This window comes from Bos indicus, chromosome 4, assembly GCF_029378745.1.
Source record: "Bos indicus isolate NIAB-ARS_2022 breed Sahiwal x Tharparkar chromosome 4, NIAB-ARS_B.indTharparkar_mat_pri_1.0, whole genome shotgun sequence".
Taxonomy (NCBI): Eukaryota; Metazoa; Chordata; class Mammalia; order Artiodactyla; family Bovidae; genus Bos; species Bos indicus.
Window position 1 is genome coordinate 10,228,833 of NC_091763.1, and position 27,354 is coordinate 10,256,186.

At 40.5% G+C, this 27,354-nt stretch overlaps 3 protein-coding genes across 4 annotated transcripts in view; 1 reads left to right on the forward strand and 2 right to left on the reverse strand.

The window, feature by feature from the left end:
• Positions 1–1,291, reverse strand: part of PEX1 (peroxisomal biogenesis factor 1) — an 81,489-nt gene extending 80,198 nt beyond the window's left edge. The window contains exon 1 of the mRNA XM_019959668.2: positions 1,067–1,291. Coding sequence (XP_019815227.2) covers positions 1,067–1,192 — 126 coding nt within the window. The 5' untranslated portion in view covers positions 1,193–1,291. The remainder of the gene's footprint in view (positions 1–1,066) is intronic.
• Positions 1,292–1,511: 220 nt separating this feature from the next.
• On the forward strand, positions 1,512–7,766 carry RBM48 (RNA binding motif protein 48). 2 transcript variants are annotated; one of them, XM_019959672.2, is made up of 5 exons: positions 1,512–1,661; positions 2,183–2,373; positions 3,872–4,017; positions 5,297–5,850; positions 7,443–7,766. In XM_019959672.2, exons 1-5 carry the CDS (start codon positions 1,551–1,553, stop codon positions 7,527–7,529), a joined length of 1,089 nt encoding a protein of 362 aa, XP_019815231.2. In that variant the 5' UTR covers positions 1,512–1,550; the 3' UTR covers positions 7,530–7,766. The 2 variants fall into 2 exon arrangements, with proteins under 2 accessions (XP_019815231.2, XP_070643576.1); XM_070787475.1 differs by lacking the exon at positions 2,183–2,373 and having other exon boundaries at positions 1,532–1,661.
• LOC109557850 (calaxin-like) lies at positions 7,579–26,465 on the reverse strand. The gene is made up of 6 exons (XM_070787487.1): positions 25,862–26,465; positions 17,332–17,487; positions 16,010–16,114; positions 12,882–13,033; positions 10,511–10,615; positions 7,579–8,205 (listed from the first exon to the last, which is right to left on the reverse strand). The coding sequence occupies exons 1-6, from the start codon at positions 25,917–25,919 to the stop codon at positions 8,149–8,151; spliced, it is 633 nt and encodes a 210-aa protein (XP_070643588.1). The 5' UTR covers positions 25,920–26,465; the 3' UTR covers positions 7,579–8,148.
• Positions 26,466–27,354: the final 889 nt, after the last annotated feature.

Genomic DNA, 27,354 nt, shown 5'->3' on the forward strand with positions numbered 1-27,354 from the left:
GACTACTGGACTGGGTTGCCATTTTCTCCTTCAGGGGATCTTCCCCACCCAGGAATCGAACCACCGTCTCTTACATCCCCTACCTTAGCCAGAGGATTCTTTACAGCTGTCACCCGGGAAGCTCCAAGAGACTCTCTATAGTAAAAGCAATAATGGCAGGATCCACTGAAATTAACATGCTTTGAAAGATTGGGGGAAAACAATCTAGAAGAGTGGTTAAAGGGAAGTAGCTAAAATGGAGAGGTGGGATATTTAAAATTTTTGCAAACTCCTAAATATTTCCTGCAAGGATCAGCCCGTAATGGGTTCTATGTATACAGGATTTTCAAAGATTTCAAGTATCTTTTTGTCCTCATAGCACACTCAAACTGGTAGACCAGGTGCCTCTATTTTATAATTACGAAACTAGGGATGTGGTTAGAACTATGAACAACCACAATCACAATGTCCAGAGGGCAACTAGCTGCAGAAGTCCAAGTATGCATAATCCCACTGCACGTTCCGGGCACACCTCGGCGGTATTCTGAGCAGCGGAGACGCAGCGAGAACCTTCATCTTATTAATCTCTCTCGCAGCTCAGTCTCTATTAATTTACAGGAACTCTTGGGCCACAGTCAGGCAGGCGCACCTGGAAATCACTGGCAGCAAAAACGTTTTTTACGATCGAAACAAAACACAACCCGCAAAGACAAACCCGACTTCTCCAGAGCTTTTCCAACCTGGAGTGAGGAATAGCTGAATTCAGAGATAGAATTATCAGAACGTTTGAAAGCCCAGTTTCACCGAGTAAAGACCTGGAATACGTACGGCAAGTTAACGCAAAGGCCCGGGGCTGCACCCGACATGGTAGGGCTGCAAAGACCGCCCGGACCAATCCTGCTCCAGAGCGGCCCACGTTCTGGCTGCTGAACAGGTCGGCGGCGCGGGGAGAGCAGCCCGCGTCCCGCCGTCGGGAGACACCCGAGCGGCCGCTGCGTCCCGAAAAGGCCCGGGTCCTGGGCGACCGCAGAAGGCCCCCTAGGAGTCCCGAGTCCGGGCTGGGGAGTCCGTGGGGCGGGCGCGTTACCTGGAGCAAGTGCAGCTGGGCCACTAGGCGCCGCGGCAAGTGAAGGAAGCAGTCGCGCGCGTTGGTGAAGGCCACGGTCACGGCCGCCCCGCCACCAGAACCCGCCAGCCGACCGCTGCCCCACATCCTCCGCAAGCCAGGGCCCCGCCGGAGGCCCACCCCAGCGGACCGGGCTAACTGCGGACCGAGGGCGTGCGGGCCAGATACGCTTGATCGGCTCCGCCCCCAGGTCCCGCCCCTCGCGCCCGTCGCGCCTCGGTAGCGGGAGCGTCAAGCAAGTCCACTCCGGCTCGCCGGGCCTCTCCGCCGCGCCGCTGGAGGGCGGCAGCTCGCTCGCCGCCTACTTGCTCACAGGAAACGATGGCCAACCCTGTCGCTCCTTCAGCCAATCTCGGCGCGCCTTGACCCATCCCTCTCTCTGATTGGATAATCAGAAGGGCAACAGGCGGATGTTGTCGTCTCTGCGAGGGCCAAAGCCGGCAAGATGGCGTCGAGTGGAGGGCAAATTGGGGGCGTATTGGATCACCACGTCCAAAGGGCTGTGTGTGACTCGAGAGCCAAGTATCGGGAGGGCCGACGGCCTCGCGCTGTGAAGGTAAAGTGATTTTGGTTTCATTCGTTGTCGTCGGTAGCTTTATGTGAGCTGTAGCTTCACACGCCTAGTTAATGTAAATAAAGTCTTGAAAGGCTGCGGTCACACCCATTTGCTGGAGATGAGTGTGAGGAACGCCGGTACTCAGGTAGCAGATACTCTCGCGGCCTCTTTGGTCAACTGTTGGAGCTCCCTGAAAACGGGGTATGTGTTTTAGTCGTATCTTCCGGGTTTACAGTAGTGAATATTTAACTCTTTCCTGTAACATTTACCGAGGCAGCTTCTGAAGACATGTCGATTGGAGGCAGTCTATTATGTGCTTTAGCTCGAAGCCCTCACATGTAGGGTGAATTATTGTTTCTACAAAGAGAGGGGCAAAAAAACCACAAAAAACAAAAAACTTTTCTACAGACCTGAACAGAGTAGTTTTTGTTTTCAGTCCTTTTTTTTTTTTTTTTTAAATAGTAACAGCTTGTCTTAGGCTTGTTTGTGAAATACATTTAATGTGTCTGCATCTCTTTTAGGTATATACAATCAATTTGGAGTCTTGGTACTTACTAATACAAGGAGTTCCTGCAGTGGGAGCAATGAAGGAATTAGTTGAGCGATTTGCTTTATATGGTACAATTGAACAGTATAATGCTCTAGATGAATACCCAGCAGAAGACTTTACAGAAGTTTATCTTATTAAATTTCTCAGTTTACAAAGCGCAAGGTAATATGCAAGTTAAGCAGTGTCTCATTTCCTCTGTTCCCATTGCTATCATTTTGGCCTCCCTTATTCTTTCATGAATTACCCAGTAATCTAACATGGCTTTTAATTTTTTCCCAATATTCTTAATGTAAGTGTTAGCTTTATCAAAAGTCTGTCCATCAGGTCATCTCCATGCTTAACCATTTTCTGTCTTGTAGTGTGGTAGAGTAAAAACTGGGTTTGGACTAAGTTTTCAGGTTCCACTGCTTACTAACATCATGACCTTGGACAAGTTATTTAATCCCATTAAACCTGTTTTCCTGTTCTATAAAATGTGTATGGTAAAAAAGGGTCTACTTACTGAAGTTGTATAAGGATGAAATGAGATAATCCACGTAGAGGTCTTAGCAGATGCGATGCCTCCTGTTCAGAATGCAGTAAACAACATGAGCTTGAATTGACCCCATCTTTTTTTTCTTCTCTATAGCATAAATCCTCTGCTGTAATAAGGGAAATATGAGATGCCTTATCTTATATTCTTGTCACTAATATGCTTCAAGCCCATCCTTCCCTGGCTGTTACAATTCACAGTTTCTGTGCTACAAATAGTACTGGGGTATATGGGTCATGTATTGTTCTCCAGTTGCTCTTATGTGTAATCTCACTGCCCTAACCAACTTGCCAGCTCCTCATGGTTAGGGAAGCATATTTTCTTATTGTGCATTCATTCCATGAAGCTTTTGCATCTCCCACACCCCTTTTATGATGAGCCAGACAGTGTGACATGTGGATTTGAATCCTGGCTCCACAAACCAAGGTGAGCTTGGACAAATGATCTCCCCATGCCTCAGAGTCATCATAGGGATGTTGAGAAGCGTGATTTCAAGTGAAGCATTTAAGCATTTAGGCCACTGCCTGGCACATGGTAAAATCTCAGTGAGTATTTCTTACCATTTTCCCTGGACACAGAAGTACTTAATTTTGTAGTAATTCCTGGCCAGTCATAGATGTTTAGTAAGTATACATTAAATGAATACAATCCTCTCCTTTTCTCATTTACTGTTACATATTTGTGTCTTCTCCATTATTAATAATTGTAATATTTTTATTAATTTCTTATCTTTGAACCCCATTATAGGAACACATTGTGCTAAAAAGGCTAAGCTGGGCATGAGCTAATTCTTGAGGGCCTTTTAACACAGAATCTCTATTTCATGACCACAGATTGTGTACCTCAGGCCAACCAGCTGAATCCTATGTTGGTTAAAAGGAGTCTGGATATTTTTGGAAAACTTAGCTTAAAACCTATGAAGACTCTTGGGAGAGGGGAAGAAAGGCTCTGAAAGAATATGCAGTGGATCAGTAGGGTCAATACCATTCACGTGCAGAGCATCTTAACTCCCAAGACATAGGATTTATGTACACAACAAAATCTGGACTTTGCTTTTTAGATCAGAGCATTGTATACTAGTTAAGCTTTCACCCTAAGTAAACCATGATATTGTGAATTTCTGTTTAGGATAGCCAAGAGAAAAATGGATGAGCAGAGTTTCTTTGGTGGGTTGCTTCATGTGTGCTATGCTCCAGAATTTGAAACAGTTGAAGAAACCAGAAAAAAATTACGAGAGAGGAATGCTTATGTAGCAAGAATGACTAAAAATAAAGGTATGTAAAGCCTACTACTAAACACCTCCTATGTGTCAGGCATTTTGCTGAGTTTATCCTCCTAGAGTTTTCCCAGTCTAGTGAGTATAAGCTACGAAGTTTTTTCTTTACAGAATGTTATGTAATCTGGCCTGGGAAGGGATAGATGTTATTTCATGGAAGATTCCTGCAGGATGAGAAAGGTGGCTGAGTTCTGAAGGGAAAGTAGACGTTACTGAGAATGGGAGAGGGAGAGGAACAGATGGAAAGATGGGCCAGAGGAATAAATGAGTATCATGCATTTTCAGGAACTGTGAGTAATATATGATAACCACAGCACAGTAGCTTATGTGTGAATCTGAGATTAGAAAAGGGGACAGTAAGTGAATCCTGAAAGGCCTGTGTCCATGCTGAGGAATTAAGGCTTTGACCCCAAGACAGTGAGAAACAGCTTCGGATGTGCAGACCAGTTTGAACTGTGAATCTAAAACTGAAAACAGTGGGGAAATTCCACTGTTGATCAACACGAGCTGGACACAAAATCCCAGTGCACAGAATGGAGTCATAGGATCTAGTTCATGGATTGTAGAACTAGAGGAGTCAGCACTGGACTATGATAGTGTGTGTGGTCTGAAATCCGAATAATTCTAGAGGCTAAATTACCACATTTTCACCCTTTAGTTAAAAAGACAGTGTCTAAAAAGCTGTTGAAAATGATGAGTTTCTGGCTGGTTGGGTAAGGGGCACCTGGCTGTGTGAGGAGAGATGTGGGAAACTTACCTGAAACTTTGGCAAGAGCTGTTGGGAGCCTTTGGTCATTCGTAGGCACTGAACTATAATCTGTGTAAATGTGTAAAGAACTGGCTCCAGGAAAAACCTGTCCGTGTGGCAAAAGAAATGATAAACTATGGACCCAGCATATTGTTTCCTTTAAAAACTAAACACAAACTAAGCACAATACGTTCAAATAGTAAAAATACTTTGAAGATATAAAACGTTTTCTGTGTAATGACATGGAAAAACTCCCTAAGATGTAGAGTTAACTGGAAAGCAGAGAGATACAGAGAAGTGGGTATTATAGGAGAACAAGAGGGCTAAGTGGGAGGGAGAAGACTGGACAGATACCCTTTTTAGCTTTTAAACCATGTAAATACAGTACTTGTTCAAGAATAAATTTTTTAGGGTAGCATTCATTAACATCTTAATGTTTCTTTTTAAAGTTACGTGTTTCTACATGGTGAAAACAGTAAATGAACCATTTCTGTTTCCCTTTCCCTGCCTTTTAAATTGTAACATACAGATCATTACATGACAAAGAAGCATAAAGATGCAAAAGATTTTAGAGGGGCCTTCCATTCAAAGACATCTGGATTTCCTGCAGCCTCTCTGAACACTTCTACTGGGAACTCAGATCTTTGTCTTCCTTATTCTTCTGAGTTGCCTTTGTGTTATTTCTCCCCCAAGTGTAAATGTTCATCAGGAGAACGTGTAGACAGACCATCAAACTCCTCTCAGGATGGTAGAAACTTTGATGAAACACTGGGGCGTTGTGACCACTGTGACTCTCTGCAGAAAATGCAGATGAAAACTTTACAAAATTCACTGGCCCGCCCTGGCACACAGAAGGCTCTCACTCCTTCAGAGGCAGTTGACAGGTTTATGCCTAGGACAACACAGCTGCAGGAGCGGAAAAGGAGAAGAGAAGATGACTGCAAGCGTGAGACTCTTGCTGAAGCATGCACAAGTAGCAAGGAGGTCATGATTGGCCCCCAGTTACCAGACATCCCTAAAGTGGACATGCATGATGACTCCTTGAATACAACAGCGAATTTAATTCGGAATAAACTTAAAGAGGTAAGATCGTTTAAAAAAGAAACTTTTAAGAGACAGTTTGGTTATAAGGACTAACAGCTAAGTGGAGAATTATTTGTAGGAACTTCAGTATTGTCATCTTTTTTTTTTTAGTATTGTCATTCTTTTTTTTCCATTTTTAATTTTTAGATGTATTTTCCTACAATTCTGTGTTGAAGTAACTGAATTTGACTTACAGATATGTATTTGTTTTGATACCTTTAATCCTTTCTTTAAGTATATTTTATGTTACTCTAGGTAGAAAATATAAAAGCAGTAGTTTCAGTCAGATCAGTCTATGAGAATGGAGCCCAGGCCCTCCCTTTTTAAACAAAACTATCCCTCTCCAGATAGTTGTAATATGAGCCAACGTGGAGAACTACTGCATTGAGGGGAAATTATTATAATTTATTTCTCAAGTTCACAATTATAAATTTAAAATTCAAATGCTTATTTTGCTTCTTTGATAATCATAGAAGAAGGTGAGATTTCTAAAGATTAGGCCTGAAGGTCTGCATTTTAATTTCATATTTCTTAAGTAGACTAGACCTATTGATAAATTGTCCTCAAGTAGTAGTTTTTTACTGTTATTTACATTATCATTTTCCATTTTCTAAGCACAAATAAAAGTTGATATTTGAGATAGCTTTTGAAAGATACCTTACTATGGGGCAAGTCTTTAGAAATCATCTGAAGGAGAAAGACCATTCTCTTGTACTTGAACTCAGGTTCAGAAAATGCTTCTCACATAGTGGTACATATATTTCACAAATGTGAGTAAGAAAGGCTAAGGGAGATTATTTTATGTACCTTTTCTTAACATCAAAGTTATATCCAGTTAAGGACGAGGAATTATTTTATAATAAAAACTGAGGGACCCAGTTTTTATGCTTAAACTTCTGTAGCATTGTTTTCGCTCGTGCTGGCGCCCAGCCTGCGGGTGTGATAGACTGAGACACAGACACACCTTACCAGAGCCGACTGTTTTCAAGAAAAAGTTAGGTCCACGTCCTAGATTTAGAAATTGTAGAAGAAAAATACTAAATACAGTTATGTCAGATTCTAGTAATTTTCCATTTTAAGTGAAGACTGTTGTATGTCCTTTAACTTAGATTGTCTACTTTGTTCTGATGTATTTGGTTTCATTTTTCCTTGAGAAATTGAGGATTCTAGCATTTTTGCTTATTTCTCTACATTTTTCTTCCACCATCCTGGCTGGACCCTCCTTGTCTCTGAATATATCAAACATTATCGTGTTTCAAGTTAACACAAAACCAGGGTATCTCTCTGTATTCATAAAATTACAAGTGACTTCAGAAAATAACAGCTCTATAAAGGAATGTTAAAGTAGAGCATACATTTACTTTTCTCCCCTCAAAATTTTTCTTGGCTTTAAAAATTTTACTCCCATCAGTATTTGGACAGAAAACTTTGCTCTGTGCCTAGACTGTAGGCTGCACCTTGAACCTGGGCTGACTGCCTTAAGTGTGGTGATGGCAAAGATTAAACTCCTGGGTGTACATTTTACCTCTTCTAATAATTTATTACTCTTCTACTATAAAAATTAAACTGTTGGTGGTTCTCTTTAAAACTAGGTAATTTCATCTGTACCAAAGCCTCCAGAGGACAAAGTGGAAGACGTGCATAGAAGTCGTCCTTTAAAACAAAGAAGAAGGATATAAATTGCCTGCAGTAAATTAATATTTTTAGAGGACTACTTTTTAGGCTGTCACTTGGATTCTTGAAGAGATTTTTACTGCTGGTATTTTTTTTTTTTTTAATGCACTCTCTTCTTTGTAGTTTCATTCAAGCTACTTGTCTAATTTAGTTTCATCTTTTAAAATTAGTTTATCGTGAACAAAGAACATGCCAACCAATTATGTCCCTTTAAAAAAAATAAAACTTTTCCAGATCCTCCACTCCGTGACTTTGGTTACATCCTATTGGCTGGAATTGGGCCCACTGCTGTTCCTAACAGAAGAGTGTAGAATGTCAGATGTTTAGGTTTTCTATTTGTTTTTGAGGAAGCAGGAGAAAAGAGGATTGTGAATGGCTAATTCACATTTGCTCCAAGATCTAAGGTTGTTGGCTTAACAAATTAATTAGTTTATCATTACTTATTATATCAATTGATGTTATTTTGACCCATACTTAATATTATAGAAATCATTCATTACAACATTATTTCTCATGTTGCAATCACTATATGTAAACCAATTGAAGGAACTATAGGTACTTTACAATATAAAGACAGGCGACCAGGATCTGTTTCTGATTTTAATAATTTTGGGTGAGTAACATTCAAAAACTAGAAGTCAGGATATGTTGGAATGCCAGGGCTTCAAAATCAAGACAACTCTGTAAAGCAAAAAAGTTAATAAACTGTTAGCACAAAGCTGAAATGAGAAGCATATATGCTTTAGTTAACTTCAAAGATAATTTACTTCGTCTGAGGCAGAAACAAATCTGTATTTGTAAATGGTAGACTTTCACCACCACTTCCCACATTTTTTCCCTGTCAGTGGGCCACATAATTGGAGGTCCAAGTATGTCCAGGCTGTTTGCTGTTTTCTTTTTTTGCTGATAACAGTAACCAGAAGAGGCCCATACCAGATGGTGTCCCTTCTTTTTCTCTCCCCATCCTAAGGGTATCTTGCCTAATGGACTGAATTTGAACATAAAGGTTAGAAAGTTTCACTGTCGTTTATGACGTTATGCGAGCTTGCTAGGATGGCACTGCGTGGTGGATGGTATTAAAAGAAGCTGCAGGCAAGGGGACTGGCCTTACTTCCTTGTGAAATAATTACATACAGTTGACCCTTGAACAATGTGGCGTTAGGGTTGCTGACCCTCCACGCAAAAATCCACATGTAACTTTACAGTCTGCCTTCCGTATCTGTTGTTTTGTATCCTCAGATTCAACCAACCGTGAATCATATAGTATGTATTTATTAATAGAAAAAAATTCCACATACAAGTGGACGCTCCCAGTTCAAACCTGTATCATTCAAGGGTCAACTGTACTTTCTGTGCACTTAGTCAAAAAATACATTAGCAACTTCAACATAGACTTAGAGCAAGTTGCTGTCTAGATCAGGCTTTTCAGACTTCTAGGTGTTCTGAGTCTCTTCCTTGGGGTCTTATTAAAATGCAGATTTGGATGGTGGTGGCGGGGGCTGGTGGGTGATGGGACTGGGAAGTTGTTTAATGGGTATAGAGTTTCAGTTTGGCGAGATGAGCAGAGTTCTGGAGATTGGTTGCAAAATAGCATCAATGTACTTATCACTATTGAACTGTACACTTAAAACTGGTTAAGATAAATTTTATGACAGGTGTATTTTATGTCAATTAAAATTTTCTCTGATAGTCCTGAAAGGAGGAGCTGCTATGTGGGTTCTGTGTCCCTGACCTTTTCCATGACTGTGGAGGCCAGCACTCCTCCCCATCCCTGGCCACAGACACAAGATGGACCATGACACGGGAGAGAAAATGAACCTGAATTGTGTCACACACTAAAGAAAAAAAGATTCTGATTCAGCTGGTTTGAGGAGGGGTCTGAGAGTGCAGTTCTCACAAGTTTCTAGGTGATGCCAGTGGTGCACAGATTATACTTGGAGCAGTAAGACTCTAGATAACTGGGCTACGGATGGACTCTAGGGGAGCAGCTGAAGAACCTTGGTGGTTCCATCTGAACCTAAGTACTTACTCCAGCCTGTTATTCTATACTGTTTAACCCATCAGTCCTCTTAAAAAGTTTGCCTTTTACACATTGATTTTTAATACAGGTTTCCAGACAGTTAAAATGTGGGGATAAACTACAGCAGGACAAGCTGAGATGACTTAAGGATAGCTTGAAAGGGAAAGTGTCAGTTGCTCAGCCATGTCTGACTTTGTGACGCCATGGATTGTACCCTGCCAAGCTGCTCTTTCCAGGAATTCTCTAGGCAAGAATACTGGAGTGGGTTGCCATTCCCTTCTTCAGGGGATCTTCCCAACCCAGGGATCAAACCGGGGTCTCCTGCATTCCAGGCGGATTATTTACCAACTGAGCTATGAAGGATAGCTTAACATTATGCAAATTCATCCACAAAAATCACCCATCTAAATTACTGCAGAGAATAAAAAGTTTCTTCCTATATCATGTGTTTGCATGTGTTTCTTCCTATATCATGTGTTGCTCAAAGGAAGAATTAAGAAAGGAAATAGTGAAGTCAATTATCAGGCCGGCTCTTCTGGCACAGAAAACATTTGTCAAATTCAATACTTTTTGAGCACAAATAAAATACTATACTATGCATGTGTCCAAAATTTTTGAAAGTGTATTCTCATTGACAACAAATGAGAAAGAAATCAAGTTTTCTCCTAGCAGTTGATGGTAGGTTCTTGCTGAATCCACCCTGTATTTGCTGTTGTATCTCAAGCAAGCCAGTATACCTTGGGTTTAGAGGGAGAAAATATGAACATCCAGAATATTAGGAATTGTGTATGATTAAGGTGGTTAAAAGCTGAGAGTCTTGGGTCCCAAATGCTAAGATGGGGCAGAGACCTTGATTGCTTGAACTTCAGCAGTAGGTTGGAACCCTATAGAGGTAAGTGTCTAGCAAGGATTTCTTTTCAGATCTTTGAAAATTTCCCCCAAGCCAATTCGCTGCTGCCACTGCACCTTTGCATCCGGTAAACATGGCCCAAACACTTCCAACAAAAGTCTGTCTTCTTTCACTGCTTTTTCAAAATCTGCAAAAGATATCCTGCCATCGTTGTCATAATCCTAGAGAGGAAGATGATTTCTTGGTAAATGACAGAGTAGTTAATTTTAATTCTGCATGGAAAATAACTGTAGAATAAAAGATTTTACCAAATCAAACAAGTTCACACTTAACGTAGGCACTACTTGCACACATCAAAAGATGCTTACTTATGGAGGCAACTTACTTTGTTCCTTTTAATCTAATACCTGATATTATGAATAGAATGTTTGTCTCTCCACATCTCCCAAATTAAAGCTCTAACCACTGCAATGGGATCATATTTGAAGGTGGGGGTCTTTGGGAGGTAAGTTTGGTTTAGATGAGGTCATGAAGGTCCCTGTGAGTAAAAGGAAGGCCAAAGCTCCGTCTCTCTGCCATGTGAGGACCCACTGAGGAAGTGGCTGTCAGCAAGGCAAGAAAAGAGCTCTTCAGCCAGGAAGTGAACCTGCTGGCACTTTCATCTTGGACTTCTCAGACTCCCCGAATTGTGAGAAATAAACTCCAGTTGTTTACCCAGAGTATGATACTTTGTCATAGCAGCCCCAGCGTTACCTTAGACATATAAAACCCTGTCCCTCGGGCGGCTTCCCTGGTGGGCCGGCAGCTAGCATCCCGCACACCACAACTAAGACCTGGTGCGGCCAAATAAATAATAATAAAAATCCTTAAAGGACTTCTATGCAAGTTGGGGAAATGAAACAGAAAATTAGAGGAAGCCCGTTACCATACTGCTACTTTTGTGATGGAAATAGTGCCAAAGATTCTTAAGGTTAGTCTTGTTTCACAAAGCATCTCTTAAACTTGAGACAAGGATATAACGTAAAATGTGTAAAAGTGAAGCTGCTTAATAAGGAGCAGGCACTGAGAGAGCAAGAAGGACTAGGATCAGAAGAAGCTAGCAGACTTCTGCTAGGCCCTTAAAGATGGTTGGGGTGTAGATAGGTGGCGAGGAAAAGCAGAGGAATGGCTCCGCATGGATTATGACAGTAAGCCGGAATGCAAGTCAGGAAGCAGGCAGACCAGGCTGGAATGCAGTGTTCATGACAGGGACTATGAGAAACTAACTAAATCGTGTGTGTAGATTATGAATAGTTTTAACTGCTTAATTCAATTTGGATTTGACTTGATGAGTCCTTATTTTTTCACTTCTGGGCATAACTAAATCAAGGTTGCTGGGGGGCTCTTGATTTAAAGAAAGGTTTGAATAATTTTCCAGAAAAAGATTCACTCCATAACATTTTCTTTCCAAAAGAAGGGGCTGGGGGACTTCCCTTGTGGTCCAGTGGTTAACACTCCATGCTCCCAACACAGGGAGCCTGGCCAGGTTCAGTCGCCCTCTAGGGAACCAGATCCTGCATTCTGCAACTAAAGATCCCATGTGCTGCAGCTGAGACCCAGAGCAGCCAAGTAAATTTTTTTTTTTAAAGTATTTTAATAAAAGGGGGCATGGGTGTGGTACTGGGAAGGATACTGTCACTCAAGAAGTCTGCCCTCCCGCCTCTCAGTGGCTACTGAGCATTTCCAATGGAAGAGGATACCCTCTGGTCTGTTAGCTGAATCTGAGACTTGGCAGACCCCTCATTGCTTACTTCCTCAACTCCAAAGAGGTAGTGAGCTGGACCCTGGCGGCCTCAGAGTCTTAAACCATTGGTATCCAGTTTAGGGTCACAGGAAGAAGAAAAAGAAGTCACTATGGCCATAATCAAGAGGTGTTACTGGTTTCATTGAAAGATAAACTTTGCACCTCATTTTCCATCATGACCTTACATAAACCTATCTGCACTTCAGTTTTCTTACTTGCAAAATAGAGATAATATTTTCTACTTCATACTGTTGTTTTGAAGATAAAACATGTTTAAATATTAAGCTTCTGTGAAGGGCCCAGCATGTAGTAAGCAGTTTATACGGGTTATTTCATTATAATGTGTTGAGATGGATGAGAAAGCAAAGGTCATGAAGAGAGACTACAGTGGCATTCAATTTTAAAAGAACTACGTCTATCACCCTCCTTCCCAGATAAGGAGGATTTACTGATAGTACAGTAATAAATGAAATTAACATTCATTTAGTGTAGTGATTCATTTAATCACCCAGCCATCCCATAAATATTTATGAAGTAACCACTGTCAGCCAGGCACTGTTTTAGGCAATGGATAGAGCAGAGAACAAACAAGAACTCCTGCCCTCACGAAGGTTACATTCACCACGTAGGGAACCAAATCATTTCTTTAGCTTCCTCACATCCACTTGACTGGATATAACGAACTACAGCTTGTTTATTCTTACCATTTTCTTCAGGGCTATATCTACCAACTCTCTTATTCCTTCATCAGTCTCTTCTCCGGGTGACTGTTGGTGTAGACTGTTCTTCAACATGTCGTATATTCTCTCTCGAGAAATGTAACCATCACCATTGAAATAATAAACTTCAAAACAAACTTTTCAAAGCACAAGAAGTTTATAGATACGGATAAAAATAGTTAAAATGTCATTAGTCTTCTCAGTTATTTCAGTATGTAATTAAAGAAGGATAAAAACAGTTTATACAATCTACAGTCCAGACTCAATGGACTCAGTGGACATGAATTTGAGCAAATCCTGGGAGACAATGGAGGACAGAGGAGCCTGGCGTGCTGCAGTCCACGGGGTCACAAAGAGCCAGACGTGACGTAGTGACTGAACAACAACATTCTACACAGGAGAGAATTTTATAAATCTTTCCACAAGACTAAATATCCTTTGTGAGATACACACACACACACACACACATATGTGTATAAATTCTTTCTTTTCATTTATACACATATAAATATGTATGTGTATCTTGCTGCTATAATTTCCTTCTTGCTGCTGCTGCTGCTGCTAAGTCGATTCAGTCGTGTCCGACTCTGTGTGACCCCATCGACGGCAGTCCGCCAGGCTCCCCCGTCCCTGGGATTCTCTAGGCAATAACACTGGAGTGGGTTGCCATTTCCTTCTCCAATACATGAAAGTGAAAAGTAAAAGTGAAGTCACTCAGTTGTGTCCGACCCTCAGCGACCCCATGGACTGCAGCCTTCCAGGCTCCTCCATCCATGGGATTTTCCAGGCAATTTCCTTCTTACTCAGATTTAAAAAGCTAGTGTATACACATCACTATATCACTGACAAAAAACATATTTCAATATATTTGGGTAGTGGGTAGTGAGTCTGTCATCTCCTTGGAGACTGCCCATTTCATTATCCCAAATGATCCATCTCTCCCTGGAGAACGATTTCCATGATTTCCACTGCACTATGTAAGCACTGCTACAGTTTCTCATAACTTCATCCCACACATGACCTTATTCAGGTCCTGGGCATATAGCAGTGAAGTAGTTCTTGAGTTAGTAATCTAGTTAAATGTTTTTGGAAAGAAAGGAAAGGAGCAGGGAGGGGAGATAGACAAGGAAAGAATGAAGAGCAAGATAGGAAGAAAAGAAGGAAGGGAGGAAGGGAGGGAGTGAGGGAGGAAGAAAAAGAACCAGGTATTAAATTCCAGAGTATCAGATTAGCTCTTTTGTTGCATTTTTCTAATATATAGCATATATGAGCTTGTGACACAACCCTACTAGAAATAGTATTTTCCCCAAAGTACCATATCTTGAAATATATAATACATGAAGTATTTTTAGGCAGTGGGATAAGAAAAGGGAAAAAAATTGATAGTGTGGTGCTATTCATTATATGCTGGCTTCCCTTCTGGCTCAGTGGTAAAGAATCCACCTGCCAATGCAGGGGACATGGGTTTGATCCCTGGTTTGGGAAGATCCCTGGAGAAGAAAATGGCAACCCACTCCAGTATTCTTGCCTGGGAAATCCCATGGACAGAGAGCCTAACAGACAACAGTCCATGGGGTGGCAAATGAGTTGGACACGACTTAAAGACTAAACAACAGCAGTTCATCATGTCCAGCTGCAGTTCGTCACAAACCCTTTCACAAGAATTTACATTCATGAAACTTCACTTTTCATTTCTCAGTGAGACTTCTGTATAAGAATTCTGCAATTACAAGGAACAAGTGACTACTATACTTAATGGTATCCTGTGAAAATTAGACTGGAGAAAAGTGGGGGAAAAACATGTAAGTGAAAAAAGGAATTATACAATGTTGTATGTCAATTGGAGAAGGCACTGGCACTCCACTCCAGTCCTCTTGCCTGGAGAGTCCCATGGATGGAGGAGCCTGGTGGGCTGCAGTCCATGGGGTCGCAGAGTCGGACACGACTGAGTGACTTCACTTTCACTTTTCACTTTCATGCATTAGAGAAGGAAACGGCAACCCACTCCAGTGTTCTTGCCTGGAGAATCCCAGGGACGGGGGAGCCTGGTGGGCTGCCGTCTATGGGGTCGCACAGAGTCGGACATGACTGAAGCGACTCAGCAGCAGCAGCAGCAGCATGTAAATTATACTTCAATTTTTTAAGTATTAAAAAAAAGGGGAAAAAAAGACCTCCCTCAAATAAAACATAGAAACAAAAGTCATAAATGTCAAATACAGTTGGTGAGTCTTTAAAATGTTACTATCATTTTTAAAACATGTATTTAACTTAGAGATTTTCTTTTGAACATCCCAAATCCAGAATCAAGTGGCAGAAGGGATAAAAATTTGCTTGCACACTCAGAACTCTGCAGTTTTTCCTAAGTAATTTGATATCTGTTCCCTTGAACACTGTTGTTTAAAATTGTTCCTATTTTCTTTCTAGGTTTCACACCCTGGCACAGGAGGTGTCAAACAGAAAACATGCATCACAGCAGTGGGACAGGTGAGGTGAGCCACAGCTAGCTCTACAAAATTGTGAACTGGGAGCCTTTCGTCTTTGGAAGTCCTGATGATGCTTTTCTGTAGGAAGCTCCTTCCTTTGGGACTGCGTTGCCTCAGTCTCACTCCCTCTCTATCCGCCTGCACTCACTCTAACAGTAGAGTGTTGGTGTCTGACAGTTGTGTGCTTTGCCTTGTTGCGTGTTCATCCCTCATACTTTCTCTGAGGAAAAGGCAAGCAGTAGTCCCGCTGTGAACTGCACGGCTGCCCATATTCAAGGCCCATTTCCTGCTGAGCCCAGACACAGCCCCAGAGTGCTCAGCCTTGCCTATGATCATAGTTGGCACCTGTCCTGACCTGTAGCTGCTGTTATTTGCCCAGGCCTTGAGCCAAAGAGCCATCCTGGTGGTATCTGATTGTTACAGAACTAGTAAAGTAAGTGTCCTGGGTCTGGGGACTCTCCTATGAAATAGGTCACCCATTTCATCTGCCTTTTTTTTTAAACTCTCATGAACTAACTTTTGCAAGAGTGCTATAGAGAATAACACTGAGTTTATGTTTTTTAAAAAATAATTTATGGATTAAATATAAAGTTGACAATATATATGTTAAAATTTATATAGAAATCTTACACTTCAGCTTTTCTTCAAAAGTCCCTCGAAGAAACACTGATAGTCCTTTAACCCACTCTTTCACATTTATATAGTTATCATTGTCTTTGTCAAATGCAAAAAATACTGAAAGAAAAAGAATGTGTTAGTGTATTGTAATTTATAGCTATTATTCAAGAGTAGTATGAATAGAGAAAAAAAAAAGTATTTCCTCCCAAAAAGAGGGGGACAAAAGAGGGGCACAATCTTTCTTGAAAGAATCAAAAATAACTGGAAGTATATTTCCAACAGATTTTACAGAAAGAAGCCATTCTCCTCCCCATGGTTAATGATGAGCGTCACTTGTGATGTTTTGTATGGCTATTTTGAGGAACAAAGACCAACAATGTAGATAATCAATGTGATAATTTTTTCTACTCTGAAAAGAGTGGTAAAATCCTGTTCTAAAGAATTTGTATTATACCTAAAGATCAATTAGTAAAATAATACATTATTTTTGAAATTACCAATGAAATCTTGGTATTTCCCTATGGAAAATACAATACTGTTTACTCTTTTGGGGGTAATGGAAACATTAGTTATTTTGACTATGGACTTCCCAGGTGGCTCAGTGGTAAAGAACCCACCTGCCAAGCAGTAGATGCAAGAGATGAGGGTTCAGTCCCTGGGTTAGGAAGATCCCCTGGAGAAGGAAATGGCAACCCACTCCAGTACTCTTGCCTGGAAAGTTTCATGGACAGAGGAGCCTGGCAGGCTACAGTCCATGGGGGCTGCAAAGAGTCGGATATAACTGCGGACCACCACATGACGTGATAAAGTTTTCATGGTGTCTACACACATCAAGACATCAAATTGAACCTAAAAGTTTGTTATCGAAATTGACTGGATCACGTTATACAGTTTCCTATTTTAAATATAAAATTAATTTTTTCAATATAGTCAGCAATTTTCTTTTTGTGTGTGTTGAAGAAGTCAACATGACTTGACATGTTTTACGTGTCTACAGCATATGAATCCAAAGACAATGGAAACCACAAACTTACCTTTCAAAAAGAATACTGCTAGCTTCTTTAGTTCATTACTGGTTCTTTCTCAAAGTACTACAGCTATGAGACAACTTGAGTGAGTTTATAATAAAATCCATCCTCATGATCAAATCAAATTTACTGTTCTAAATCAGTAGCACTACCAGAATTATATTTATAGTTTTTGCATTAAAAAATTTCAGTCTTTGGTGAAAACTGAATATATGTGTGTATATATATATATGTGTGTGTGTGTACACACACCCACACACACCTGCCATCTCAGCTTGGCCCATTTCAGTCTCCATGACTCCTTACCCCTATTCATTAGCACATCATCAGTCATTCCAAATATGCTGTGCAGGATCACTCGAAATGTGTTACGATCTAGTCCAACGTTAGCAAGTTTCACATCACCTCGTCCCACCACGTTGTGAAAAATTCTTATGAGACACTCTATTTCACTCTTTTTGACTGTAAAATTAAAATACAAATACAATTTAGATTTAACCTTTGAGTTCTTCAACCCAATAAAATATATTTTACTAATTAGCTATTTTGTTTTTCTAAAGTACTAGTGGTTTAAAAACTGTGACATGGACTTGTTACTTAAGAGCTCACACAATCAAGATAGATGCCACTCAGATGTCTCATTAAGACAGTATATAAATGTTAAATTATGTCATTTGACACTCACCACTATAGACATGTGAAGAGAAATCTGTATGAGAAAGAGTTGTGCTATTTTCATGAGAGTAGACTTTGAACTGAGCCTTGAAGGATGCAGAGCATTTATCCAGAAAGGAATCTGTTCAGGGTGGTAAAGAAGTGGAGAATTCCAGGAAGAGTAGGAATAACATGAGTAAAGGAAAGAATTGAGATTGAGGTTGAATATGTTTTGCTGGGAGCACAGCAAGTTGGAAAGAAGTGAAAAACAAGACTGAATTGGACAGGCTGTTGAAAGAGAGCCTTGAATGCCTGGTCAGGAGATTAACATTTATTTTACTGGAGCAGGCTTTCTTGTGGTATCATCTTTGCACCCCTCTGTATGAAAATCATCCACCTCTCATTGCTTGTCAAAGGCCTTGCCCCACACCTACTAAGTCACAGTTGCTAACAGTGGGTCCAGGAGCTACCTTTGAAACAAAAGCTCAGCTAATTCTTCTATGTTGTAAGGGTTGAGAAGTGGTTTAAGAAAACCCACCTGGCAAAGTTGTATTGAAGGGGAAAACTGGAAGCCTAGAAGCCTGGCTGGAGCAATAAACTTTGGTTGCTGCTGCTGCCAAGTCACTTCAGTCGTGTCCGACTCTTTGCGACCCCATAGAGGGCAGCCCACCAGGCTCCCCCATCCATGGGATTTTCCAGGCAAGAGTACTGGAGTGGGGTGCCATTGCCTTCTCCGAAGCTTTGGTTAGGACCACAGAAATGAGGTCAGAAAGCAGGTAGGGAGCCTGATAACGCTGTTTAAGAAGCACGTAGGTGACTCTAATGCCCTGTCCGATGGGTTGGGGTACTGGACTTAAGTATCTGGGTTCCCCTTCCATTTCTTATCCTACATAGCTGACTTAACACAATTCAACTTCTTTATGCCTCAGAGTCCTCACCTGTAAAATTTGAGTATTATTCTAGATGATCTCTGAGATTCCCTCAGTTTCTAAAAGTCTGATTCTATGAATGAAAGATAATTTGAGAGAACTAAGAGTTAGGAGGGAAGCTGGTTACTAGTTCTATTTCTCTCTTCCTTCTGCTCTCTCCCTCTTTTGGGGACGGTGGAGGGAGAAATATTTTCTAGATTTTGTCTTTGAGATGATTTCAAGTTACCCAACAAAAACCAATGAGAACTGACAGCAAATATGCAGTTTACATTAGGGTTTCTAACATGGTCAGAATGACTTGGCTCTTAGGGTAAAGGTTGATAAATCTACAGAATAAACAATTAAGATACCTAATATTATTTATCAACCGAATTAGATTCTCAGTCTTCATACATAGCCCCCAAATTTGACATAAAGGTCATTTTTATCCATCTAATAAGCATTTATTAAGGGACTCCCATGAACCTAGGCAATGAATACACCATCATTTCTGCTCTTAATTTATTACACTTTGGTCAAGAGACAAAGAAGTGAAATAAAAGTGTTACAAACACTATGATTAAAGTGTTTGGTAGTGATCCAAAGAAAGGAATCATTAAGTGGGGAAAGGCAGTAAGTGAATAAGAAGGGGCTCCAGGAAGAGGTGTCACTTGAGCTAAAGCAATCACAGGAGTAAGCATTTACGAGAGGAGGCAGTTTGAAGGCAGGGTGGCATATTCTCAGAGCCACAGATGGTTTGGTGCAGCTAGGTGGCAGAACCGTTTGACTTTACAGAGGGGCTCATTGAAACTTTTGGCTGCCAGGTTAACAGGATCAGATTCGCATTTAAGGAGGATCACTTTGGCAGTGGATTCTTCGAACTGCTTTATGAATGGTCAATCTAGATGTGACAGGTCATCTTTTCCCAGATACTTTTAAATTCTTTTGTACTCATATGCTCTTCTTACAATGAGACTTCTGATACTTCTCCCTTAGAAAGATGGGGCTTGTGTCTCCTTCACTTAAAACTAGGGGGATTTTTTGACCACCATTTCAACCAAGAGTACAATAGAAATAAAGCAACGTGACTTTTCAAGACTTGGTCACAGAAGGGGCTGCAGGTGCTCTGAGGACAAAAACCATCTTTTTTCCCCCTCCTTTTATGGAATATGAGGAGAAACACAGCTCAGGTGTGTGGACACACTATATGGTGTACATATTACACTAATGTTTGCCTGAAACTAGCCCTGCTCAACTCTGATGGAGAATTAACATTTGAGTAATATGGTGTACATATTACACTAATGTTTGCCTGAAACTAGCCCTGCTCAACTGTGATGGAGAATTAACGTTTGAGTGTTACAGCGACGTGAAATGGCCATCTGAAGAAAGTGAGTCAGGAGGCAGGAACTGCTCTGAATCAAATACTAACAAGTTATCCAGCAAAATAATCAAGGATTTTAAACACAATCTGCAGCAGGTAGTAACTTTCTCTGAGTTTTATCTATGCAGCTCATTATATCTAAAGACCTTACATGTGTGGTCAAAGAACCCCTGTAAATGACACTTGAGAAATTGTGGGTAATGAGAATGGTGTTCATAAACTAGAGATTGACCCATTATTTATTAAACTTTTTAGTTTGGAATAGTTGTATTTTATGTAAGAGATGCACCCAGAGTAAGATTCCCATAAAACTCTTCACTGTTTCTTCCTGCTGACATCTTACATAACCACGGGGCATTTGTCAAAACTAATACACTGACATCGGCACATTATTACTAACTATAGATTTCACCCATTTTCCCACCAATTTCCTTTTTATTCTAGGATCCCATGTGGGATCCATTTGGCTGTCATGTCTCCTCCAATCCTGCAAGTTTTCAGTCTTAGTCCTTTTCATAACCTTGACAGTTTTTATTTTGCAGAATGTCCCTCAATTTAGGTTTGCCTAATGCTTTCCTCATAATTAAATTGTGATTATGTTTTGGGGAAAAGTACTAGAGGGATAAAGTGCTGTTCTTGTCACGTATCAGATACACGACACTAACATAATGTATCACTGCTGCTAAGCAGGATCACGCAGTTAAGTCAGTCTAGTTTCTCCACTGAATCTACTTCCCCTTTCTCTAATCTATTCCTTAGAAGCCAGTCTCTCATGATAAAGGTTTAATTAAACTCCACTCCAGTACTCTTGCCTGGAGAATCCCATGGATGGAGGAGCCTGGTGGGCTGTAGTCCATGAGGTCGCTAGGAGTCCAACAGGCCTGAGTGACTTCACTTTCACTTTTCACTCCCATTCATTGGAGAAGGAAATGGCAACCCACTCCAGTGTTCTTGCCTGGAGAATCCCAGGGACGGGGGAGCCTGGTGGGCTGCCGTCTATGGGGTCGCACAGAGTTGGACATGACTGAAGTGACTTAGCAGCAGCAGGAGCAGCAGCAGCAAACTCCACTTCACAGGGAAAGGGTATTTATACTATTAAGATCTTCAAAGGAAGATTTGTCTCTTTTCCATTTATTGAATCATTTACATCTGTATGAAGTCACATACACGTATTTTAGGCCGGTACTGTGTCACTTATCAATAATTTCGCTGCCCAAGTTGTTTCAGCCTTTGGCCACTGGGAGCTTTCAAGTTGGTTCTTCTGTCTCTTTCACATGCCCTCACCCTTTTGCAACACTTCCTTGCTTTCTGGCACTGCTTGCCAGTCCCATCTTGTATTATCCGTGTGAAATAACGGGCAGAAAAAAAAAAAATTGGTCTCTCTCCTTGGTTTCTGTCACAGAGCTCCTAAATCCCTTAGCATTTCCTTGTTTACAGGAATGTCTTTAGTTCTAATGAGGTGACTGTTGGTTCTTCCTAGGTGGGAGCTTGTCACCAGAAAAACCAAGTCATGTTTAAAAGCGTGGAAATTCTAGTTCCACCTCCATCCTTCTCCAGAGGGGGGCTGAAAATTGAGTTAATGATCTATCATGGCTGTGTAATAAAACCTCCATAAAATCACCCAAAAGTGGAGCTTCTGGGTTGGTGAACACACAAAGGTGTCCAGAGAGAGCCTGGAAACTCCACACCACTTACCACATACCTTGCTCTATGTATCTTTTCCATCCAGCTACTCAATCATATCCTTTAATAATAAATCAGTAATCTGGAGAGTAAGCTGCAGCCTGAGTTCTGTGAGGTGCTCTAGCAGATTAACTGAACACAGGAGGGGTCATGATTTGTAGCCAGTTGGTCACAAGCATAATCATCTGGACTTGTGATTGACATCTGGTGGGGTACTGTCTTGTAGGAACAAACTCTTAACCTGTAGAATCTGATGCTCCCCCGGTAGTGTTAAACTATAGGGACACTCAGCTAATGTCACAGAGAACTGTTTGTTGGGGAAAACCTCCACACAGTTGGGAGACCACAAGTATGAGTACGGTGGTGGTGCTAGAGTAAAGCCTGTTCAGCAGCCACAGCTAGGAAATATGCACGTACACAAACCTATGTATGCACACATATTGGCTCCTGTTACTACGTACCACAGACATAGGAAAAGCCACATACTGGACTAGTGGGCCCTTAGGCGGTCCTGGTCTAAGTCCTAAAAAAGATAATCAATTGTATTAAAAACTCCTATGTGCCCAGAAAAGACAGGCTCATGAGTTTACAAAGTCAAACCATACTACATTTAACTATTTCCTCCATCTGGTAGGAGTGGATCAGGGAAATTTAGTTCACTAAATACTTGGGATTTTAGCAAAATCTTGTTACTATCTATTCAGTAACAAGTAGAGCCTAGGACCGGAGAAGGCGATGGCACCCCACTCCAGTACTCTTGCCTGGAAAATCCCATGGACGGAGGAGCCTGGTGGGCTGCAGTCCATGGGGTCGCTAGGAGTCGGACATGACTGAGCGACTTCACTTTCACTTTTCACTTTCATGCATTGGAGAAGGAAATGGAAACCCACTCCAGTGTTCTTACCTGGAGAATCCCAGGGACAGGGGAGCCTGGTGGGCTGCTGTCTCTGGGGTCCGCACAGAGTCAGACACGACTGAAGCAACTTAGCAGCAGCAGCAGCAGAGCCTAGGACAATGGTAATCTCGCAATACATGTTTGCTAAATACATGACGATCAATCACTTGTAAACTGGAAAAGTTAAGGAATATGCTCGATGAGAGTCAAGATCCAGAGTAGGTCTGAGATGCCAAAATGATCAGTTGAATGAAACCACATGACACTACTAAGAATAATTTTAAAATTCTTCATTTATCTTTAAAAAAGTTTGCTAATGTACGTACGTATAAAAATGACAATCTGTGTGAAAACGACTAGGTCAATTCCCAACTCACTGTCAAAATGGGATTGACATTAGGCTACGGAATTGAAGTCTGAAGAAAAGACAATTCAGATCAGGATCCTCAAACTTTATAGTGTCTAAGAATACATGAAGTGAACACTCTGGAGGCTTGGCACCACTGATAAGAGATTTTTAAAAATACACTAAGGGTGGTACTCAGGGATCTATATTTTCAGTATTAACCTTTAGGTGATGCTGATGGGGGAGCTACTCCTACCATACTACAAATACGAGGTCATGGCCACTGTCAACTACAGAATGTGTGGGCCCAATGCAAAATGAAAATGCAGGTCTCTAATTTAAAATGAATTTTCGGACTAGATCTGGTGGTCCAGTGGTTAAGACTCTGTGCACGCAATGCACGGGGCCCTTATCAGATCCCTGGCCAGGGAACTAGATCCTGCATGCTGCAAGAAAGAGCAAAGACTCAGCATGCCACAACCAAGACCTGGCACAGCCAAATAAATACAAGGGAGAATAAAAAAAAAAAATTATTTAAGTCAGTGTTAGCAGAGCCTTAAACTTAGCATGGGGCCCTGTAAGAACACACAGGTTACACACCCATGAAGCCATTTACTATATACCATGAGATAATTATCTGCCTCCCCCATCAGATTAAAGGGCCATTATCTGGAAGAGGGAATAACTTCTTTGCATGACTCTACAGCAGCAATGTCTAATAGAACTTCCTGAGATGATGGAAATGTTCTGTATCTGTGCTGTTCAATTTGGTAGGCACAACTCAGTTGCTGCTATTAAACCCTGAAAAGAGGCTCATGTGACCAAAACTGGATTTTAAGTTCTACATATTTTATTTAAATAGCCACATGAAGCTAGTGGTTACTATAATGAACAATGTAGCTCTAGAGAGCAGTATTCATGAAGACAGAAGTCATATTAGCTCTAGAACACAGAACAGTCTAGATCTGTTAGGGAAAAAAAAGGAAACAGCTGTTTAGCAAGGTAGTGAATTTCCTTTGTGAGGTCACTGGAGGTGACTGGCTGACGATCTGAGCAGAGTCACACAATGGTAATGGCTGGATGGCCATGTGGCACTTGAGGGGCCTAGCAAATTATGAAGGCTCCCTCCTAAGAAGCTCTAAAGCAAAGCCCAGGAAAAATCGCTTCAACTTTCTGTCACACAATTAGAACACCAAGAGAAATAATAAAGACAGTCCCTTCTTGGGATGGCCAAAGCAGCAATACCCATCATTAACCAAATTCTAGTCATGAGAGCACATTGTCTATCCTGGTCTCAACTGGAAGGACTCAAGAACTGATTTCAACAACCTTTCATTGTGCCTTTACTATGGTACAACAGGATACAGAAGGACCATCAGGGACGAGTATAATGCTGACTTATTTGAAAAAATAAAGATTGAGTATACATCAGACTAGCTCAGCCCCCACAAATAGTCCACTAACTGGGTGACTTTACACAAACAACTTAATCTAAGATGCAGTTTCCTCACCTAAGAACATGGATAACATCACCTACCTCAATGCGTCTGTTTCAAGTAAAGACAATGGACATAAACCATTTTGCAGTATCTTGCCAATGAAGAGCTCAACAAACATCAGCTGTTAATAATCTGGTTATCCTGGTCACTAGCTGTTCAAGTATTTAGGGTCTGAACTGTTAACAGTAACTTAAGAATTATCAAGTGTCAAAAACTTTGGAATAAGGAAGGAATGCAACTTCTTTTTTTTCTAAACAGCTATATCTTTTTTGTAGAAGACTATATGGGATATGGGGCTCATTAATTTTTTTTTTCTCATTAAGTTTTACATACTTGTATTTACTGATTATTTCAGAGAATTGCTTTCAAATATTAGTAACAAATAATGGTTTTAAACACACATATGGGTAGCAGACACCTCTAAAAATTTCATCAGGAAGGGAAGGGAAGTCAGATTTTCAAAGTAAGCATAATTCCCTTTGAATGCTCTAAAACTCAGGCTATTAACAGCAGGCATGTCTTACTACATTCAACACTAGGTAAATCTGCTGAATGGATTTTTCGGTAGTAGGACAACTACTGGTGGACTGATGTCTATGGGGTCACGCAGAGTCGGACACGACTGCAGTGACTCAGCAGCAGCAGCAGCAGGACAACAGGAGTAAAACAGGGCCCAGGAGTGCTTGAGGAGCTTAGATCATTTAAAATCCAACTAAGAAAAGAGAAAACTGAATTACATCCACAATGAGAGGCTTAAACAAGGTAGTGACCATCCTGCCAAAGTCACACAAGGAAAACTGGAAGTGCCCAATAATGAGGCCGTAAAGCTGGCTGAAATAAAAGTACTTCCTCAAAGTCTAGAAATAAATTCTTAGAAATCAGTCAGGATTGCTTGTGGTCAGGCTTTAGAAACAAAGATTTACAAGATTACTTTTTAAAATCTGGCAGGGCAAGGAATTCTAAAAAAAAAATCTATTAGTTTTAATAAACACTTGCCATGTGCAAAAGTAACAAGATATTTAACATCTAAAATACCTTATGTATCTCTATCAATCTTGTGAAGTACAGCAGTCATCTGCTGCTATGGCTTTTGTGCCAGAGAACTCAGGGAAGTTGTCACAGTAAACCTTTATACTTTGAAATCTCTTATTAAATTTCAGACTATAATAAAATCAGAACTCCGTAGGCACATAATCCTTTAGCATTTACACTGTCACATAAATTCTCAAGCTAGGCTTCCCACATATGTAACGTATTTTAGGACACCTGATGACTGAAATATTTTCTGTGTAAGTGCAGGGATTTTCATTCACTTACTACCTATATTTTTTAAATGACCAAAATATTAGATAGAAAATAGGAGAACTCTACTTTGGGGTTATAAAGCACTTGCTCATGGCCAACTACCCAAGGTTTTTATTTGACTGAAGATGTTCAGGCAGTGCTGGGTATCTGGTCAGTACTTACAGCTATTGACACTCTTACTGATGGATTCCACCAGTCTCTTCAGAACCTTCTGGTCCATGTCAAGTGTGGCTTCAAAACAATGAAGACTTCTCAGACAGCCTACTTCCACGCCTGGACGTCCTGAGTTGCCAATGATTCCACAACTCACCACTCCACACCAACACAGAATGTGACCATGGCAATATCCCAGCAACAAAACATAGAAGGTTCTCAAGTAATTGGAAAAATATGCAATAATGGCAGTGATTTCATTAAAGTTATTGTGATCTGAAATATTACAGCTAATCCAATTTTGATTTTTGTGGTTCAACACCACTTAAAGTGGTATCTAAAAGTATTGCCACTTATATTTCCTGAGAACAAATTCTACAGTTGAAAATGTTTATGGATGAACACATAACAATAAAGACCTTATCTTTAAGTAGAAATAAAATAACTTCCTAGGCTATAAAGAGCTCCTTCAAAGGTTATATATAACCTCCTCTGAAAACTCTAACCAAGTACCTTCTCATGATAAGCAAACAGAGGCCTCAAACTGGGAACTTTAGAGAAACATAAAATCCTCACATTTACCCCTCCAACTTATCTGACTGACTGGTGGGAAAACATAGTATGATTATTGCAAAGCTGGCCAAGACAGTAACTGTTCTCATGTCTACTGTCGAATCCTGGTATAAAAAACAAATATCTTTTTGTGTATGTCTGCTGGTCTTCACTGTGGTAAGGCAAGGAAAAAAAAGTACTAAAATGACTTTCAGAATCTAGAACAATGTATTCTTACTAAATTTTAAATAACATATAAAAACAAATTAGGCAAATACAACTGGGAAAAAAGCAAAACTCGCAAAACTTTTCTTAAGGAAATGCCAAATGTTCACTGATTTTAAGTTGAAAACTGGCAAGTTTTAATAACTGTTCTTAGTGGCTAGTCAATTGTTCTCCATGAAATTAAAAGAAAATTAGGCTCTTAGCACATCTTGACTGGAGGAATATGAATCCATACTCTGGATAAAATAAATACAGAATAATCTGAGGGTATTTTAAATACCTAAATATACTAAGGGCAACCAAAGGAATTCAAAACAATCAGAAAAAGGTAGCACCAGGTATAAATTCAATTTCTCAGCCCAGACACTCATCAATTTTGTTGCAGTTACCTTGGCATCAGTATCCAAATAACATGTTTTATGTTTATAAAATTAGTATATAATTATTTAAGAAAAATGAGTTTGGTGGAGGTAGAAAGAGATATTATTAACTTGCACATAATATCACCTGTTCAAATTTTCTTGTATACCTTTTAGAAGACTGTTAAGGCTACCACAAGAAGACCAATGAAAAAGTAGTTTCCTAGACAGTCAGCACAACTTGGAAAGAATACAATTTTTGCCAAATCACCTTCTCCTCCAGTCTAATAAAATGAACTGCTGCTTTTAGTGGTACGTAATCATCCTATACTGGACCAGTCTGTAAAGGTATACTTTTATGTTCAA

Coding starts and splice junctions, on each gene's coding strand:
- RBM48 (XM_019959672.2), top strand. CDS start 1,551: ATGGCGTCGAGTGGAGGGCAAATTGGGGGCGTATTGGATCACCACGTC. Junction 1,662..2,182: donor GACGGCCTCGCGCTGTGAAG/GTAAAGTGATTT, acceptor CATCTCTTTTAG/GTATATACAATCAATTTGGA. Junction 2,374..3,871: donor CTCAGTTTACAAAGCGCAAG/GTAATATGCAAG, acceptor ATTTCTGTTTAG/GATAGCCAAGAGAAAAATGG.
- LOC109557850 (XM_070787487.1), bottom strand. CDS start 25,919: ATGGACCAGAAGGTTCTGAAGAGACTGGTGGAATCCATCAGTAAGAGT. Junction 17,488..25,861: donor CAGTAAGAGTGTCAATAGCT/GTAAGTACTGAC, acceptor TTAATTTTACAG/TCAAAAAGAGTGAAATAGAG. Junction 16,115..17,331: donor TGATGTGCTAATGAATAGGG/GTAAGGAGTCAT, acceptor TTTTTCTTTCAG/TATTTTTTGCATTTGACAAA.